Raw genomic sequence first — 16,742 nt, forward strand, 5'->3', positions numbered from 1 at the left:
AGGCAGCTGAGGAAAATAATTGCACTGAGCTCATAGAGGGATGTGCCACAAGTCTCAGTGGAGTCCCAAGGTGACACAGAGGAACATGTTCAGTGGTCACTTTTGTAAGAGAGTGGGCAGATGGGGAGAGGAGTGGAAAAGTCCTCACAGAACTGGTCTTCAGTGAAAGACTACTTCCTTATTGAAAGATATGCATGACATAAGGAGTTTGGACCAGGAGTGTCAGGACGGTTTGGGTCTGCAGGTAAGACTGGAAGTAGAGGAGGCTTGCTGACCACTAAGGTGAGCTGTGATGCTTGTGTAAAGTAGAAACAGTGGCTTACATTTCTGGTTTGTGTCTGAAATAGTGGACTTTGAGAACATGTTCTACACAGCAAGTGTGGTAGTGGGGAGCTGGAGTTACCAGAGAGACTAATGGGAAGGGCCATAAGATAAGATGTTCTTTTAGGAACGCATTCTCTGCAGGTTCCAAATTTCAATCAACCATGGCTTTACTTACTCATGTTTCTTCAAGAACTCCATGAATTCCCAAGAATGCTTCAAAATGTCAGCTAAACTAGATTTGAAACTTCATGAACTAACTTTTGTGGAAATCCAACCTTTAAAATTTGGTTTGTACATATGAATTTAAAAGACTTGGGCTAGAACTGTAGCTCGGTGGTAGTGCGCTTACCTAACATATATCAGGTCCTAGGTTCAGTCCTCAGTACTGCCAAGGCAGGGGTGGGTTGGGTGGGGGCTGGGCTTGGTTGGTTTTGTTTGTTTGATTTTGGTTTAGGGTTTTGTTTCTTTGAGACAGGGTCTCCCTATGTAGCCCTGGCTGGCTGCCCTGGGACTCGCTGTGTAGACAAGGCTGGCCTCTTTGGGGTGCTGGGATATAAGACATTGACCACAGTGCCTGGCTGGAAAAAAGGCAGTAATATATATTCTAAAACTGATGAAAGATTTAAAGAAATTTTTTTGTGACCATGATATTGCAAAGGCATGGGAACCTTACGTAGTCTCTTTTGTGTGGTAAATGAAGTGTTTTTTAAACAGTAATTGTTCACATTTTTTAGGGACAAAACATAGACCTTTCCCGCAGCAGTGAATCTCAAACATTGAAGAAGTTTGACACATCCATTTCATTTCCACCAGTAAATTTGGAAATTATAAAGAAACAGTTAAATAATAGGTGAGTAATGTTTATTTGATAATTTACATTTGTCGTCAGTGATTAGTAGTAGAAAAAAGCAGTATGTTCTTTTAATTAGTAAACATTAATATTAAGCAGGTTTATAAGAAAAAATGAATATCTCGTTTTACCATGTAAACAGCAGATTTTCTTTGTCTTGTCAGTCTTGATGACAGATAATCCTTACATGGTTAAAAACAGTAATTATTATTTTTAACTTAGTAAGACTATAGGTATTTTTCTACACTGCTGGATTTTGTCATCTTGTTTTGTGTTGTCTTTAGAGAAATGACCTTGGTTTATAGCCTAGCTGGCCTTGAACTCCTGTCCTCTGAGTTCCTAAGTGACGGGCAGTTCCACGTGCTTCCACAGTGTACCATCATGCTTACTTTCTGCAGTATACATTTCATGTTTGTTCCTGTAGTTTATTTGTTTATTTCTCTGTTCTAAGTCTCATCCATGTGTCGCTGTAGTAGTGAACATGCCTCTTTATTTGGTTGCATTTTGTTTTAGTCTGCAGCCCAGGCCAGCCTCAGATGTAGCTGTGCAGCTGTGGCTGCCTTTGAATCATGATCCTCCTACCTTGACCTCCCTAGTGCTGGGATTACAGGTGTGTGCAGCTGCATCTGGCTTTGTGTGTGTATACATGTGGTTTTTCCTAAAATACATTAACAAGGAAAATTTGCCATGTCCAAGAGCTTATTTTTATGACTCTTGGTCATAAAAGCACGGTTCTTTTTTACACTGTGGGTATTGATCACTACCCTGAGTAGACAGTGCTAACCTTAAGACTGTGCTTTTGCTAAAATCACGGCATGTCCTGTCAGTGGCTATTTGTTCTAAATATTTTATTATAGAATGTACTCAGAATCTAGTGTCCGCCAGTTCCTGTGTTTATGAGAGAATAGATGTGATGGTCACAGTTTGACTACCCTATGTGACAGTTTGGTACAAGGAGTACATTTGATTCTGCTGCCTTTTAAAGAGTATCTTCATTTTTTTTTTCAAAATGTATATGTACACACACTCATGGCACATGGGTGGAGTCAGAGTATAGCTTTGAGGAGTCAGTTCTCTCCTTCCATCTTTACGTGGAGTCTGGAGATTGAACTCAGGGCACCATTACCCTGAGCCATCTCACTAGCTCAAGATGTTTTGTTTTTTTGTTTTTAACCTGAGAATAGGTTCAAATTTTCCTTACTTAAAGTCAGCTTTAAAGTAACTCAATTCCTTGATCAGATTGCAGAATATGTCAGCTGTAGTTGTTTGTTTAAAAATACTTTTGTTGAAAAGACACTTTGTAATATTATCAAATAAATATTTGAAATCTTCAGACATACCAGCATTTATTATCTGTATTCTGTGGGGTTGGCAAACTCCAGCCCACCCTGTGTTGGTAAATGAAGTTTTATTGGAACACAGCTCTGCTTGAATGGTTACTACTGCCTGTGGGTACTTTAGTGATACAGCACAGAGCTGAGTGATTGCAAGAGCAATTATGTAGCTCTAAAAGCTGAGATATTTACTGTCTGACCTGCTACAGAATAAAGCTTGCCAGCTCCTAAGTGAGTGTTCTGTAATAGTGATGCTGAGTGAAATCACTTCAACAGATTCAAGATTATTTCTGAAGTACATTCATTATTGTTTACTCGTGTTTTAATTAGCTTTCCTTAGTTAGAATAAAACAATTAAAGCTACTACATCTAGAATTGTATATAAGCCAGAACCCATCTGGTGTTTCTTGAGGGATTGTATCTAAGAGAATTGTCTTCAGAGAGTGCTAGAATGAAAGACAGTGAGTCACTGATGTAGATTAATGGTTCAAATACTCTGAGTAAATGCTATTTTTAACTTTATTGTATTCTGTTTTTCAACTAGGTTCTTTATTTCAAAAGGAAAATGTTTTAATGGTTTTTTTTTTAATAAACGAGTACAAAATGATACACACAAAAGGAAAGTTGGCTTCCCCAAGAAAACTTGCCACCAGTTTCTTTTATTTTTTCTAGAAATTTCCTAATGTGTGTATCTTATAGAAGTACATAAAATTTTTATATCACCCCACTTTCTCTTTTTTACAAAAAAAAAAAAAAGAAGCCAATATGTACCCTGTTGTATGGCTTTTTAACATAATATATGCTTAGATAATCTATCACTAGTAATGTTTACTTACATAATCATTAATGATATTTGCTATATGTTATTATTTTTTAAGTCGGGGGGGTGGGGCTGGGAACTTGCCAAGTAGGTTAGCCCAGCTAGCCAGAGCTGGAGGGTTGCTGGGATTGCACCTGTGCACCATGCCAACGTTTTTGGAGCTCTCACAGGTCCTCATGCTTGCAGGGCAGGCCCTGTACTGACTAAGCTGTTTCTCCAGCTCAGCTTTCACTTTTATTTACATAAAGTAAGGGAAGTGCTTTTAGATATGTAATGTCTCTTCACTAAATTTAGGAACAAGACATAGGGCTTAGGCTAAAGAATTTCTTTTAAAGGTCAAGTTAGCAGGATTGGTTGAATTAATTTTTTTAGTCTGACTAAAGTCCATGTACTTTGAATTTATTTCATTTTTTATTAATTTGCTAATTCTAAGGCATCCACTGAGTTCAGATGCTAATACCGTATATATTCCAAATGGTGTGAAAGAAATGTGTTGCAAATGTTTCTGTTTGTCTGTGATAGGTAACTTAGTTTAAAAGATAAACAGCCATTGAATTGATATGTGTCATACTCTCAAGGGCTGGACCAAGTAGGCCTTAGCAGAGAGCACCATAGGATCAAATAGAATGGACCCTATGGAACAACAAATTCTAATTGAAAAACAGTCAATCACAAATTTAAAAAAATCAAGTAAATTATACCAAACCATAACATGTTTAAATGGTGTTAATGCCAGCTCCTTCAGTCTTTCAAGCAAGACTATAGATTGAGCCGGGCGGTGGTGGCGCACGCCTTTAACCCCAGCACTCGGGAGGCAGAGCCAGGCGGATCTCTGTGAGTTCGAGGCCAGCCTGGGCTACCAAGTGAGTTCCAGGAAAGGCGCAAAGCTACACAGAGAAACCCTGTCTCGAAAAACCAAAAAAAAAAAAAAAAGACTATAGATTGATGTAAAAGCAGACTCCCTTGTTTCATTAAAGCCTTTGATTATTCTTGGAACTCAGTTTATAAGTTCTGATCAATTTTAGCCCAAAACTGGAGTCATTGTGCCTTAAAACTATCCTATAAAAGGATGTGGTGGCACATGCCTGTAATGCAGGGACAGAGGATCAGGAGTTCAAGGTCATCCTTTTGGTACATAGTGAATTTAAGGCCAGCTTGGGTTAAAAAGACCCAGTTTCAAGAAATAATTAAATCAAGTAAATGCTATGGTCAGCCTGTGTTTCTGGTCCCTGTAGGTTTCCTTTTTCGCCTTTCCCTTTGAGAACGGTGTTTGTGATCCCCTAACTTCACACACCTCGTAAATCTAGGTTTATATGGTAACATCTTCATTGGGATACTGCTTAAAAGGAAAGGTATGAAAAATGAAACTTTTATTTTATTTAGATTAACATTACTACAGGATACTCATCGCTCACACCAGAGAGAATATGAAAAATATCTAGAAGACATCAAAAGTTCAAAGACTGCAATCCAGAACCTGGAGAGTGCATCAGATCAAACTCTAAACTACAAATTCTACAAAGGCATGAAAATTTATGTGGAAAATATAATTGATTGTCTAAATGAAAAGGTATATTTAAATATGCATGTGTCAAGAACCCTCCCTTATTGGTCAGTTACCAAAGAAAAGACAGGCTGGGGAGATGGCTCCGTGGGTAAAGTGTTAGGCAAGCATGAAGGACCCTAAGAACCCATGTAAAAGAGGCATGGTAATGTGGGATTTCAACAGGTAATCTTACTGTCTAACCCAGGGTGCCTCAGCCTCCTGAGTTCTGGGATTACAGTTATATGCCACCACGCAGATTTTTAATATGATATTGTACATTCTCTTTAATGTTAGACATGGGCTGTTAGTTGGTTTGGGGGTTTTGAGGTTTTTCATTTGGTTTTGGTTTTTTGGTTGCTGTTGTAAGTTACATAAAATTTTATACATATATTTTTTCCTCATATATTACATCCTGACTTCAGTTTCCCCTCCCTCCTCCCAGTCCCTCCATCCACTTCTCTCTCCCCCAGATCCACTCCTCTGTTTCCCTTCAGAAAGGGCAGGCCTCCTAGGGATATCAACCATACATGGCATATCATGTTACAATAAAACTAGACACATCCCTTCATATTAAGGCTGGATCATACATACATATATTTTTATGTTAAAATTTCATCTAAGACATATTACTGGGAAATAAAATTAATTACTAAGTATAAGTAATTTTCAGGTTATACAACATTGCCGAAATGTAGGGAGAATTTTCTGTCCCACCAGACAACTCCCAAATAACCACACAGAGACTTATTAACTATAAATGCTCAGTCAGTAGCTTAAGCTTATTACTAACTGGCTCTTACAACTTAATTAACCCATATTTCTTATTTGCATTCTATTATGTTGCTCAGTACCTTTTTTCAACACTGCGTGTTCATCTTGCATCTCCCTGTGTCTCCTGGCGACTCTGCCCTTCTTGGTCCCTCTCTGTCTACAAGTCCCACCTAACCTCTTCCTGCCTAGCCATTGGCCGTTTATCTCTTTATTAAACTATTGAGAGCAACACATCTTCACAGTGGACTAAAAGATTGTTCCACAACATCAGAGTATTCTCCAGAATGAATGGTGGTTTATTGCTTTGCTAGATTAGTAAAAAATGGATTTTGTAAAATGTCTATTTTGATTGGGGATTGGGGGGAAAACCTTCATTTTATTAGCTAGATGTAGTTTTGCTTGTGAACAAGGTCCTAGTCTGAAGCTTAGCCTGACTTGGAGCTTCTTGTGTAGCTGAGCTTGGCCTCACACTTGTGATCATTCTGCCTCAGCATCCTGAGTTCTGGAATTTCAGGTGTATGAGCCACCATGCCCAATGTAGATCTTTTTTTTCTGTGAATTCTCTGAGTCCTTTGCTCTGTTCACATCTTGGTTCTTAGTGGGGATTTTTATTCTCTTAGTTTTTAGTGAATTTAAACAAATCTTTACGGATTCAAACATTTCTTTATTTAATACATATGGGTGTTTTTGCCTGCATATATGTCTGTGAAGCACATGCTCAGTGTCTGGAGTCCAGAAAAGAGCATTAGATCTCCTGGAACTGTACTTTCAGATGGTTGTGAGTTGCCATGTGGTTGCTGGGAACTAAACTGGGGATCTCTGGATGAGCAGCCAGTGTTCTTAACCACCGAGCCATCTCTCTGGCCCTGATTTTTAATTTTTAATGCTTATCCAATTTGATCTAAAATTTACAGGGTTTTGTTTGTTTGTTTGATGCTTGTATGTTTTAAAATTCTTACACTACAAGATTTTTAAATCTTTTACTTTACACATTGTGTTTTGTGCGTACTCAATCCTGACATTGGGATCCTCTATTACCTTTTTACAAGGAACATTATTTAAACCACAGAACTTCAAAAGAAAAAAGACAGTTAAAAAATAAAGTTCTACTTTCCATATCTATTCTATCCGTGAAATATTGTGTCCTCTACATGTTAATTGTCAGTTGATGCGTATTTTCTGTGGTGTTTTTAGTCTAATTTTTTTCTTCATTTATCTTTGAATTACACTGTTAAAATCCTACCAAACTACATGGGGTTGCTATAGCTGTTCCCCGGAAGCAGCTGTGGGACACTGGATTGAATCAACTGCTCTCTTAAGAAGTAGGATTCCAGTTACATCTAGTCACATATTTCTGTAGCAAAGCCCATTATCTGTTCCTAGTGACTCTCTTCCATTTTGTGAAGTTTATTCTCGAGCCGGGGCTCAGACCCAGGGCCTTTCACATGCTAGGCAGACACTCTACCGCTCAGCTGCATCCCAGCCCCCACTCAGTTTTTCAGACTTTACCAGCTTCTAGTATCTCCTTGATACCTGTCCTCTCATTTCCTCCACTCTGTCCAAGAAGGATCCTTCCTTTTACCTATCTCTCATGCACATGCTCCTGACTCTGTACCATCTGGTTTCATAATCTGTGATACTTGCTCTAATATTGGAATTATTTGTTCAAGAATTTAATGTATGCATGTGATTACAAATAATGCCTTTTTTATAATTCATTATTGATAAACTGCAGAATGTTACTTGTGTGTTTCAGATTATCAACATTGAGGAACTAGAATCATCCATGCACACATTGCTTTTAAAACGATCAGAAGCACTTTTGAAACGCAGGCAAGATGAGTTAAAATGTGAATCATCCTATATGCAACAATTATCACGTTAGTGGTTTTTATGTTCCATTATCATTTGCTAAGCTAGATTGCCATCTGGAAAATAAAAATATTTTTAGTTCTGTATTTTTAAAAAAAAAAAAGAAAGCTATTCTAGTTAGAATTATATTGCTGTGATGAAACACTGTGACCAAAGCAAGTCAGGGAGGAAAGGGTTTATTTTCCTCACAGTTCCATACAACAGTTCATCATCAAAAGCAGGTAGGTCAGGAACCTTGGCTTGTTTCCCATGACTTGCTCAGCCTGCTTTTCTATAGAACCCAGGACCACCAACCCAGGGGTGACACCATCCCCATCAATCACTAATTAAGAAAATGCCCTAAAGGATTGCCTATAGCCAGATCTTATGGAGACATTTTCTCAGTTGAGGCGCCCTCCTCTCTGGTGACTTCAACTTGTATCAAGTTGACATAAAACTAGCCAGTACAAAAGCTTTTTCTGTATTTTCACACTGACCCTCCACCCAAACCTAACATCTCAAGGAAGAGTTTCAGTATACCTTGTTTAAGGTTAAAAAATAAACATTAGAATTTCCAGTCACATAAACATTTGAGACAGAATTTGTTTTTAAGTATTTATTTTTCTAAGTATGTGTATGTGAGCATATCTAAGTACATTACACATGAGCAGGACTGTTCAGAGATCAGAAGGGCGTAAGATCCCCTGGGACTGGCCTTACAGACAGTTATGAGCTGCCATGTGGGTGCTTAGAAGTGAAACTTGGTCATCTAGAAAAACACTCAGTGCTCTTAACTGCTGAACCCTCTTCCCAGCGCCCTTGACACAGAGTAGTTACATGCCATTAAATGAGCAGAGTGGTTTGAAAGGACTTTCCAGCCGTCCAGCTCTGTAGTTGAAGGCCTGCGCAGACTGATGGGTCTCGGCAGAGTTGGTAAGGAATGGCCATTCCACGTCCTCACACCACACTGCAGCTGCAGTAGCTTGAGCTGCTTTGGCTAATGAGGTCCCATGTAGGTGACAGGGAAGAACAAAGTGACTGCCGGGCTCCTGTATTTGGTCAGTCATAAACAGTAGAACATGCTGAAATGAAGCAGGCCATACATAGTGTAAGTAAGATGTTGGCAGTGTAACTATCTCTAGTATATCACTATGGAGGAAACGGTGTACATTGCTAGAAAAGAAAAAATAAAAGAGTGAGAGGAAAGAAAATGCACACACCAGCAAGGTACAGATGTTTAGGCCAGCAGGCTTGGTAGCTCTTAACACTGATAGGTAATGGACATTGAAGTTCCACTGCATGACAAAATGGACATTTTGAGCACATTAGGTGTTCTTATATATATTTATACACACATATACTTCATGATATTACCTATAGCTTCAGTGATTCACTGTTTTGAGACTGTAGTACAAAGCTGTTTTGTGAATTAACAGGCAACGCTGAGACATCATCGAATGGAAGCTTGGCTCTAGACGAAAAGGATCAACGGATTTTAGACGAGATTAAAGCTCGAAGGTATCTGTACAAAGTGAAGACTTACACTGAGCAAGCACTTTCACTCTTTCAGTAGAATTAGCTTTGTGAGACAGTCACCCCAGCCCGACACGCTGTTTTCAAGAACAATGTGAAACCAGAGCTGAGTTCAGTTGGCCTCACTGTTGTTGAGGCATACTGGGGACTTAGGGCAGAAGTGGTGAGGAGGCCTTGGTTAGGTGAGTTGCTTTGAACTAGAAACCACTTCTAACTAGTTGCACTCCCTTTAAGAAGCCTTGGCTCAGAGAATGATCTAAGCTGAACATAAGAACCAAAGAAACTAAGGAACAAACTGTCTGAAATAGTTACATAAAATGATGTCAGTATGGTGTTGTGAGAACAATAACATTGTTTTTTAAGTGTTTTCCACAAGAACTCTTGCTTTTGGTTTATTTTATGGCAATGCAGGACGCAGAGAAGACAAGCAAGGGCGCTCTCTGGCAACTGTGACCATCAGGAGGGGACTTCTAGTGACGATGAGCTGTCTTCTGCAGAGATGACCAACTTCCAAAAATGCCAAGGTCAATTGCCAAGGTCTAACCTATTTTGAAGTGTTGAAATAGTGAGGAAGGCTTTGTTGTGGCTGCCTTTCAATCTATATTACTAAGACAGGAGAATTGAAGAAAAATGAAAACATTGTCTGCATCAGACTTGCTCCCACCGGAGGACGGTGTGAGTGCTCTGGCACCCGGGCTCTCTGCAGCCTCCTGGGTCACAAGCCAGCATTTTGGCCACATTGCTTTCCTCCTATGTTACCATTCGTAATTTAAAACAACCGAATTTAGTAAAGCCACCTTTTAAAAAAAATCACTCTATTGTAATGAGCTCAGATTAAAAGCATCATGAAGCCACATTAAATTAAACCAAGTTCCCGACTGCATGGCAGTGAACTCCACAGTTAGCCTGGAGCCTCCTGGGGTTCTGCACCTGCATTATCGGTTACATTGTGTTCTTCCAGTTGTGTAAGGACAGTTTATGCAGAGGTAACATGCTCCTGTTGGGCAGACTAAGAAGGACCCATGTGCCTGTCCTAGAGCAGTGGGGAGGACTCTCCTAGTACTGTTGACAGACGTTGGATCTTGACTTGAGGACAGGCTACTAATACTTGGGCTGGTCATCCTTCCTGCTACACTTTTATTTACCTGTCCACCATGTATGTACACACACACACACACACACACACACACACACACACACACACACAGGAAAAAACTATGACAGAACTGTAACTAGAAAAGCAAGTAGCTTTAGAGCCTCTTTCATGACTGTATGCCCTCTCCCTGTATTTCTATCCCCTAATATTACCCTTTCTTAGTCTCCTTTCTACTTGCTACACGGTACCTACACTTAGAGACTTGTATGCAGTATAGGCTACGAGCTGCAGAGGAGGAAGAACATGAAATGTTTTTCTTTCTGATATTAGGTGACCTCTCAATATTATACATTCTAAGTCAATCCATTTCCTGCAGATTTTGTGATTTCATTTTTCTTTAGCATTGAATAGTATTCTAAGTTATATATGTACCAGATTCTCAGTATCAGTTCATGTGTTGGCCCACATCTTGGTTGGCTCCATTTCCTTTCTCATAGAGCATCAGAAAACAAGGATGTGCAGATAGCTCTGTGATAGGGTATGGGGTTCTTTGGGTATGTGCTCAGGAATAAAATAGCTGGGTCACTGATTCTTAATTTTTTGAGGAACCTCCAGACTGAATGCCATCATGGCTGTGTTAATTTTTACTCTCACTGACCGTGAATAAGGTTTCTCTTTAACCACATCTTCTCCAGCATTTGCTGCTGGGTTTCTTGATGGCCTTTCTGACTAGAGTGAGGCACGATCTCAAAGTAGTTTTAATTTGTGCTTCCTTGATGACTAGGGATGTTGAGCAGCTTCAAAATTGTTATTGGCCTTTTGTGTTTCTTTTGAAAGTGTTCAGTTATTAGCTCATTTGTTGATTGGCAGTTTTATTTCCTTGATTTTTAATCTCTGTGGTTCCTTGTGAATTCTGGATTCTAACCCCATGCCTGAAAACAGTTGGTTAAGCTTTTCTCCCATTCTGTGGCCTGTCTATGCCTTGCTGAGAGGTGACCCGAGAAAATTCATAGTGCAGCTCAAAGATTCTGGGCTTTGCTGCTCACTAGACTCAATGGAAAGGGGCTTTTTCCTTGCCCGCCTCAGTTCAGTATCCTTTGCTTGCTGGTTTTGTTTAAATCAGTGGGTTCATCTGCCTTAATGGGAGGATGCTCTGGTAATGAGATGAGATAATAACGTATGATATTTTGGCATATACACAGGGACTAATACATTGTAGGCTTTATTAGTGTTGTAGGCTTTATTAGTGTCCACATTATCACTTTTGTTACTAGAGTGACTTTTTAAATACAATGAATATATGAAGTATGAAAGTTTCCAGCCCATTTGGTTAGGTAGTAACTTATAACTGTTGGTAAGGAAATAGGCTTACAATGCATAACATAAAGAGACTTACTTTGTTTGCAGGTGGCATTTTACAAGATTGTAAGAAAGTTTTTGAAGATGTGCATGATGATTTTTGTAACGTCCAGAATATTTTATTGAAATTTCAGCAGTGGCGAGAAAAGTTTCCTGATTCCTACTACGAAGCCTTTATTGGTCTCTGCTTACCAAAGCTTTTAAGTCCCCTGATACGAGTTCAGTTGCTTGATTGGAATCCTCTTAAGGTATCAATGCTTTAACATGTGACTGTCCTGGTCATGTCAGCTATTTGTGTGCCCTGGCTGTCAGGTTAACTATAAAATGTCACAACTTCAGCCTGCCAGGATTGCTTAGTAAAGGTGCTTGCTGCCAAGGCTTATGACCTGAGTTCGGACTCTGCAACCCATGTGATGGAGAGAACTAGATTCCACAAGTTGTTCTCTGGCCCTCACACACGCCATGCCATAACACATATGCACACATGCACAGACACACACACACACACACACACACACACACACACACACACACACGTAAATGAACATCATTAAAAAAATAAAAAACAAAACTGTTTACCCTTACGGTTGTAGGTAAAATTTAGAGCCTTGAAACAACTGTCCAGAAATGTATACTCTGAACTACATTTCTCGGGACTCTTACACAATTTTTCTTTTTTGTCATGTTGGGATGAAACCCAGGGCCTTGTGTTTACTAAACAATCACTGAACCATTGAGCTACATCCCCAGCCATCTAGCTTGATTCTAAGGCATAGTAGAACCAAATATCAGTAATTCAAACATTTTTAATACTTTTATAATGTGTGAAAACTCCCTCAGAATTATGTAGTATTAAGTTTGGTAAATTTGATTTTAAAACCTGTTCCGAGGATTATGAAGTTGGATATGACAAACTGGGAAGAGTAGGTTAGCAGAACACAAGGAGGAGGAGGAGGCATGTAAGTGGGGCCTCGGGCGTGTGCAGGATTGGTAGGACACTTGGTTGAAAGTGAGGGGGAGATGCCAGTTCAGGGGTGAGTACACTGATCTGCAAACCTGGATTCAGAGCTGAGAACTAGTGTTTGAAAGTAATATGGAAAGTGATCCAGGGAAGGTAATGTGGAGTTTGAAAAAATGTTTTATTACATTTCTTTGTGTGTGTGGCGAGGTGCACACATGCCATGGCATGCTTGTGGGGTTCCGAGGACACTGTAGGGGTGTTGGTTCTCTCTAGCATGTGAGTCCCAAGGATCTAACTTAGGTCATCAGACTTAGTAGCAGTGCCTTTACGTGCTGAGTCATCTCAGGGACTTGGAAGTAGTGTTTTAGGAAGCCACTAGAAGTAGCTAACTTGGAAGAAGAAATAAAATATAGAAGACTGTTGATGTTACCCAAATTTGGGGTGAGCCTGGCAAAGCACTGTTACAAAGTAAGAAGTAGTAACATACTGAGAAGCTCTAACCCTCCACTTGTGAAGACACCTGAAGGCCTGGATCCTGCATGCTAGAGAACGATAGTCTGTAAGGAAAGCTCTCACCGAGAGTTCACAGAATAAATGATGCAGTGTGTCTCTCCCTTGGTCTTAATCATCTGTCTGCAGGCTTCCATAGGCCCATACCATCTTTCCCAGGATACAGCAAGGTCATTTCTAAGAACTGTAGGGAGCTGTGTGGGCAGCACCTGGGGTTAACCATTCGAGATATTTCATTCATACACTCAAGTGGTAACAGCCATCTCTGTTTGCTAATTGGTTAGTCAGCTAAGCCACATGCAGATTATACATGTATTCTTAAGAGAAGTGAAAGGAATGAGGTAAATTTTACTTAAGGCAGATGAGTGAATTTCATCAGTAAATCTCATAGCAATTCCAAATGCCTAACTCAGACAGTTTTTTTCACTCTAGAGGGCTGCCATTGTTGGTCTGAATGTCCTGGCAAACAGTGGACCTTTGCTGCGTTTTTGTTGTATGGATGAATGCATAAAGCACAGATTTTAGTTACTCTTCCTCAATGCTGTGCCATCATGCCATCCTGCCTTACCTTGGTAGTCTAGGGATACATACATAGTGTTAAACGTGATTATTCTCTTTGAGCCTTAGAAAAATTCTAGGGATTTAGGGGAAAAGTTAACACAAAATCACATGTTTAAGAATGTATAACTTGTATAATCTCGTCTTACAGCTGGACTCCATGGGTCTAACCCAGATGCCTTGGTTCACATCCATAACAGAGTTTGTAGACAGCAGCATGGACGATACAAGGAAGGAAGATGATTCTGATCAAAACATTCTGTCCGCTGTCATCAACAAAACGGTTGTTCCTCGCCTCACAGGTAATCTTGATTCTGTTAGAGTCACAAATACACCTGTAGAAGTTTGGAGACATAAGGAAATGCTGTATGCAGTAAAGAGCAGTAGATTTCAAATGTAATTAACCTGGTTGGAAAATGCTTATTTGCACAGATGTTGGCTGTCCACACTAGTAGTGGTGACACACTGAGTCGTTTATTAGTGGCACACTGCCATATTTGTTACATATATTTCTTCCCCTTTTCTTACATTTCTTCTCCATTTCTTGTTCTTTGAGAGACCGATATTTCACATGCACTTGCTGCTAGCAGCTATTGGTGCTTTTATTTCTGTCCTTGAAGGCTTCTTTTACTAAAACAGTATTTGATCAGAATCTTTCTACCATATTCCAAAGAATGGGTTTTGTAGTCCATTAAACTTTGAAGATGGTTATTCATTCTGAATGATAGTTTTCCTTTCAAAAGAATCCCAACTCTTCTGCTTGAGCCAGCCATCCCATGAGGAGGGAGCTTAGAGATGTATGCGGCCCAGGCCCTCTAGTGGTTGATCCTGTGTCTGAAGACAGCACTCCCAAGTGCGTGCCAAAGGGTCCACTGTGAGGCAGGAGCAAGAGCACAGTAAGAATGGTTCCATGGTTTCCACTCGGTTGCCTGTTCCTGCATTGGGAATCTGAAGGAGGCAGTTTAGAGCAGACATGATCAGCAGAGCTGGGATGGGCCGTGTTGCATTGGGTGCCTGTCACTAAGTGGAGTGTCACAGGAGTTCAGGCAGGAGGTAGCTGTGTTTTCATGGCACTTAGTGCCACAAAGTGATGTGAAATAATAAGAAAGTGAGTGCAAGAAGGAATGAGAAGGAACAGACTGAGTCCCGAGGTCCTTTTAGCATTTAAAAGTCACAGAAGCGACAAGTACCCAGCAGAGACTAGAGAGGATCCAGGAGGACAGTGTCCCAAAATCCAAGCAAAGAAAGTATTTCCAAGGAGAAAGATAGGGCCCAGTTGTGGTTGTTGACAGTAGCCACAGAAGAATTAGAATCAACCTTTGGAGTTAGCTATGAGAATGCCCTGTTTAACTTGAGAGATGCACTCACCACTATATGGAGAGTTCGAGGTCTGATTGAGAGGATTCCAGAAATACCAGGGAGACATCTAGACAGTCCTTTGAGGAATTTTGTTTTAAAAGGTGGACAGTACTGGAGAGGGTCTTAGGGATTGTTGGACCTGGGGAGGCAGTGCAGTGTTCCAAACTCTTGGATTCAATAGTGAGGACCAGAGTTCAGATCCCCAGAACCCACCTAAAAACCTGGTAGGCATGGTGGCTGGCATGTAATCCCAAGTGCTGGTAAGGTGGATCCAGTGGATCCCGATAGCAAGCTGGCTAGCTGACTAGCAACCATCAGCATGCAGCTTCCTTCACACAGGCACACAGTCAGGTACTCACACATGTGAATGTGCATCCATGCTCGTGAGGGTGGGGAGAAGGAGGAAGTAGAGAGAGAACCAGGAGGACAATCAACCAGCAAGCAAGCAGGCCAGGGAAAGCCATTCCTGCCTGACACGGAGGCTCACTTGAATTTGGGGGGATCAGTTTGGTATACCTTTCTTTAAAGCTACATTCTAGCTGCAGACTGCAGGCACACTTAGTGAGAAGGTGAGTTTAGCTAGGGTTGTGGGTTAACCTGACAGGTGTAGCAAAACCCAAGGAGGATAAAGAAATTGAGGGTGTATGCACAGAGGAAATGTCGTGATTGGCCATGGATTTTAGTCTCAGTAAAGAAAGAGTGGAACAGGCTGTGTTAAAAGACCTTGGTTATTTGTACATCTAGTAACTTGTGTAACCACTGAAATGTGTTTCAGATTTTGTGGAGTTCATTTGGGACCCCCTGTCAACCTCACAGACAAGAAGTTTAACAACGCACTGCAGACTGGTTTTTGAACAGTCTGCTTCTGAAAAGGAAGTTAGTAAAAGCAAACAGGTAAGGATTTCTGCAGATTTGGGGTTTAGGGAAGTGGTAGAGCGCTTGCCTAGTATTTGTGGGACCCTGAATTCAATCCCCAATACCACAAAAAGTAAATAAAATAATTTATACAAGCTCAGATTCTTTTGTGTGGAGATATTACCTAGAAAGTGATATTTCTTTCTAAGCCAGAATTCAAAGTATTTAAAAGATGGAGTAAAATAAAGTTTGAGTTTTCTTTTTGATGTTTTAACTATTGATACAGGGCTCTAAAGTATATGTTACTTATAATTAAGTGGAAAAAGAAAATTTCATTTAGTTCAATATGCTTTTATGGAAAAATACATTTGCCTAATTTGTACATTTATGGACAATATTCTTGATATAGGGTATGTAACAACTTAAATTGTGCTACATACAGCATCTTTTTATTGGTAGTATAAGCCAAGTTCAGTTTTCAAATATGGAGTCTTTCTAAGAATGAGAACAATACGTCACTATAGAGATGTTGCTGATACATGAACTATTTTAAACTCTCATCATCTCTTCATCTTAGTCATGATAATTAGAGCTGGATATTCTGATTCAGCCATCATTCTCCATTATCCTAACGGATCTGAGTATTTATGTGTATAGTTATGAGAGGCTTTAGCTACTATTTCATCCAATAAATGGGTATAATATAATATCCTTAAGCTGAATTACTGAATTCAGTATTTGCGTCATTTATAATTGTTGATATACAAACCAAGTGAATTATCCGAAGTGAATTTACTGTGTTAAAGGACATAGACAAACAAACGAAGACCTGCATCTACACTTTATGAAAGGCTTGTAGACTCAGAAGGAAAGGGCAGGTCCAGTTTAAAAAAAAAAAAACTTAGACAAATAGCTTAATGATGTACTTTAGGAGAAGCTGCCCAGCATCACACTGCTCTTCAGGAAAATAAGATTAAAGCACAGTAAATTGGACTGTACTCCCCAGATTTGCAAA

General features: G+C 39.9%; 1 protein-coding gene across 1 annotated transcript in view; it reads left to right on the top strand.

Annotated features, from left to right (window-relative positions):
- Gcfc2 (GC-rich sequence DNA-binding factor 2) overlaps positions 1–16,742 on the top strand; it is a 38,177-nt gene that overhangs the window by 10,773 nt on the left and 10,662 nt on the right. The window contains exons 5-12 of the mRNA XM_059258012.1: positions 1,059–1,174; positions 4,712–4,898; positions 7,402–7,525; positions 8,933–9,014; positions 9,441–9,553; positions 11,533–11,732; positions 13,665–13,815; positions 15,648–15,766. Coding sequence (XP_059113995.1) covers positions 1,059–1,174; positions 4,712–4,898; positions 7,402–7,525; positions 8,933–9,014; positions 9,441–9,553; positions 11,533–11,732; positions 13,665–13,815; positions 15,648–15,766 — 1,092 coding nt within the window. The remainder of the gene's footprint in view (positions 1–1,058; positions 1,175–4,711; positions 4,899–7,401; positions 7,526–8,932; positions 9,015–9,440; positions 9,554–11,532; positions 11,733–13,664; positions 13,816–15,647; positions 15,767–16,742) is intronic.

Source organism: Peromyscus eremicus, chromosome 3, assembly GCF_949786415.1.
Source record: "Peromyscus eremicus chromosome 3, PerEre_H2_v1, whole genome shotgun sequence".
Classification (NCBI taxonomy): Eukaryota; Metazoa; Chordata; class Mammalia; order Rodentia; family Cricetidae; genus Peromyscus; species Peromyscus eremicus.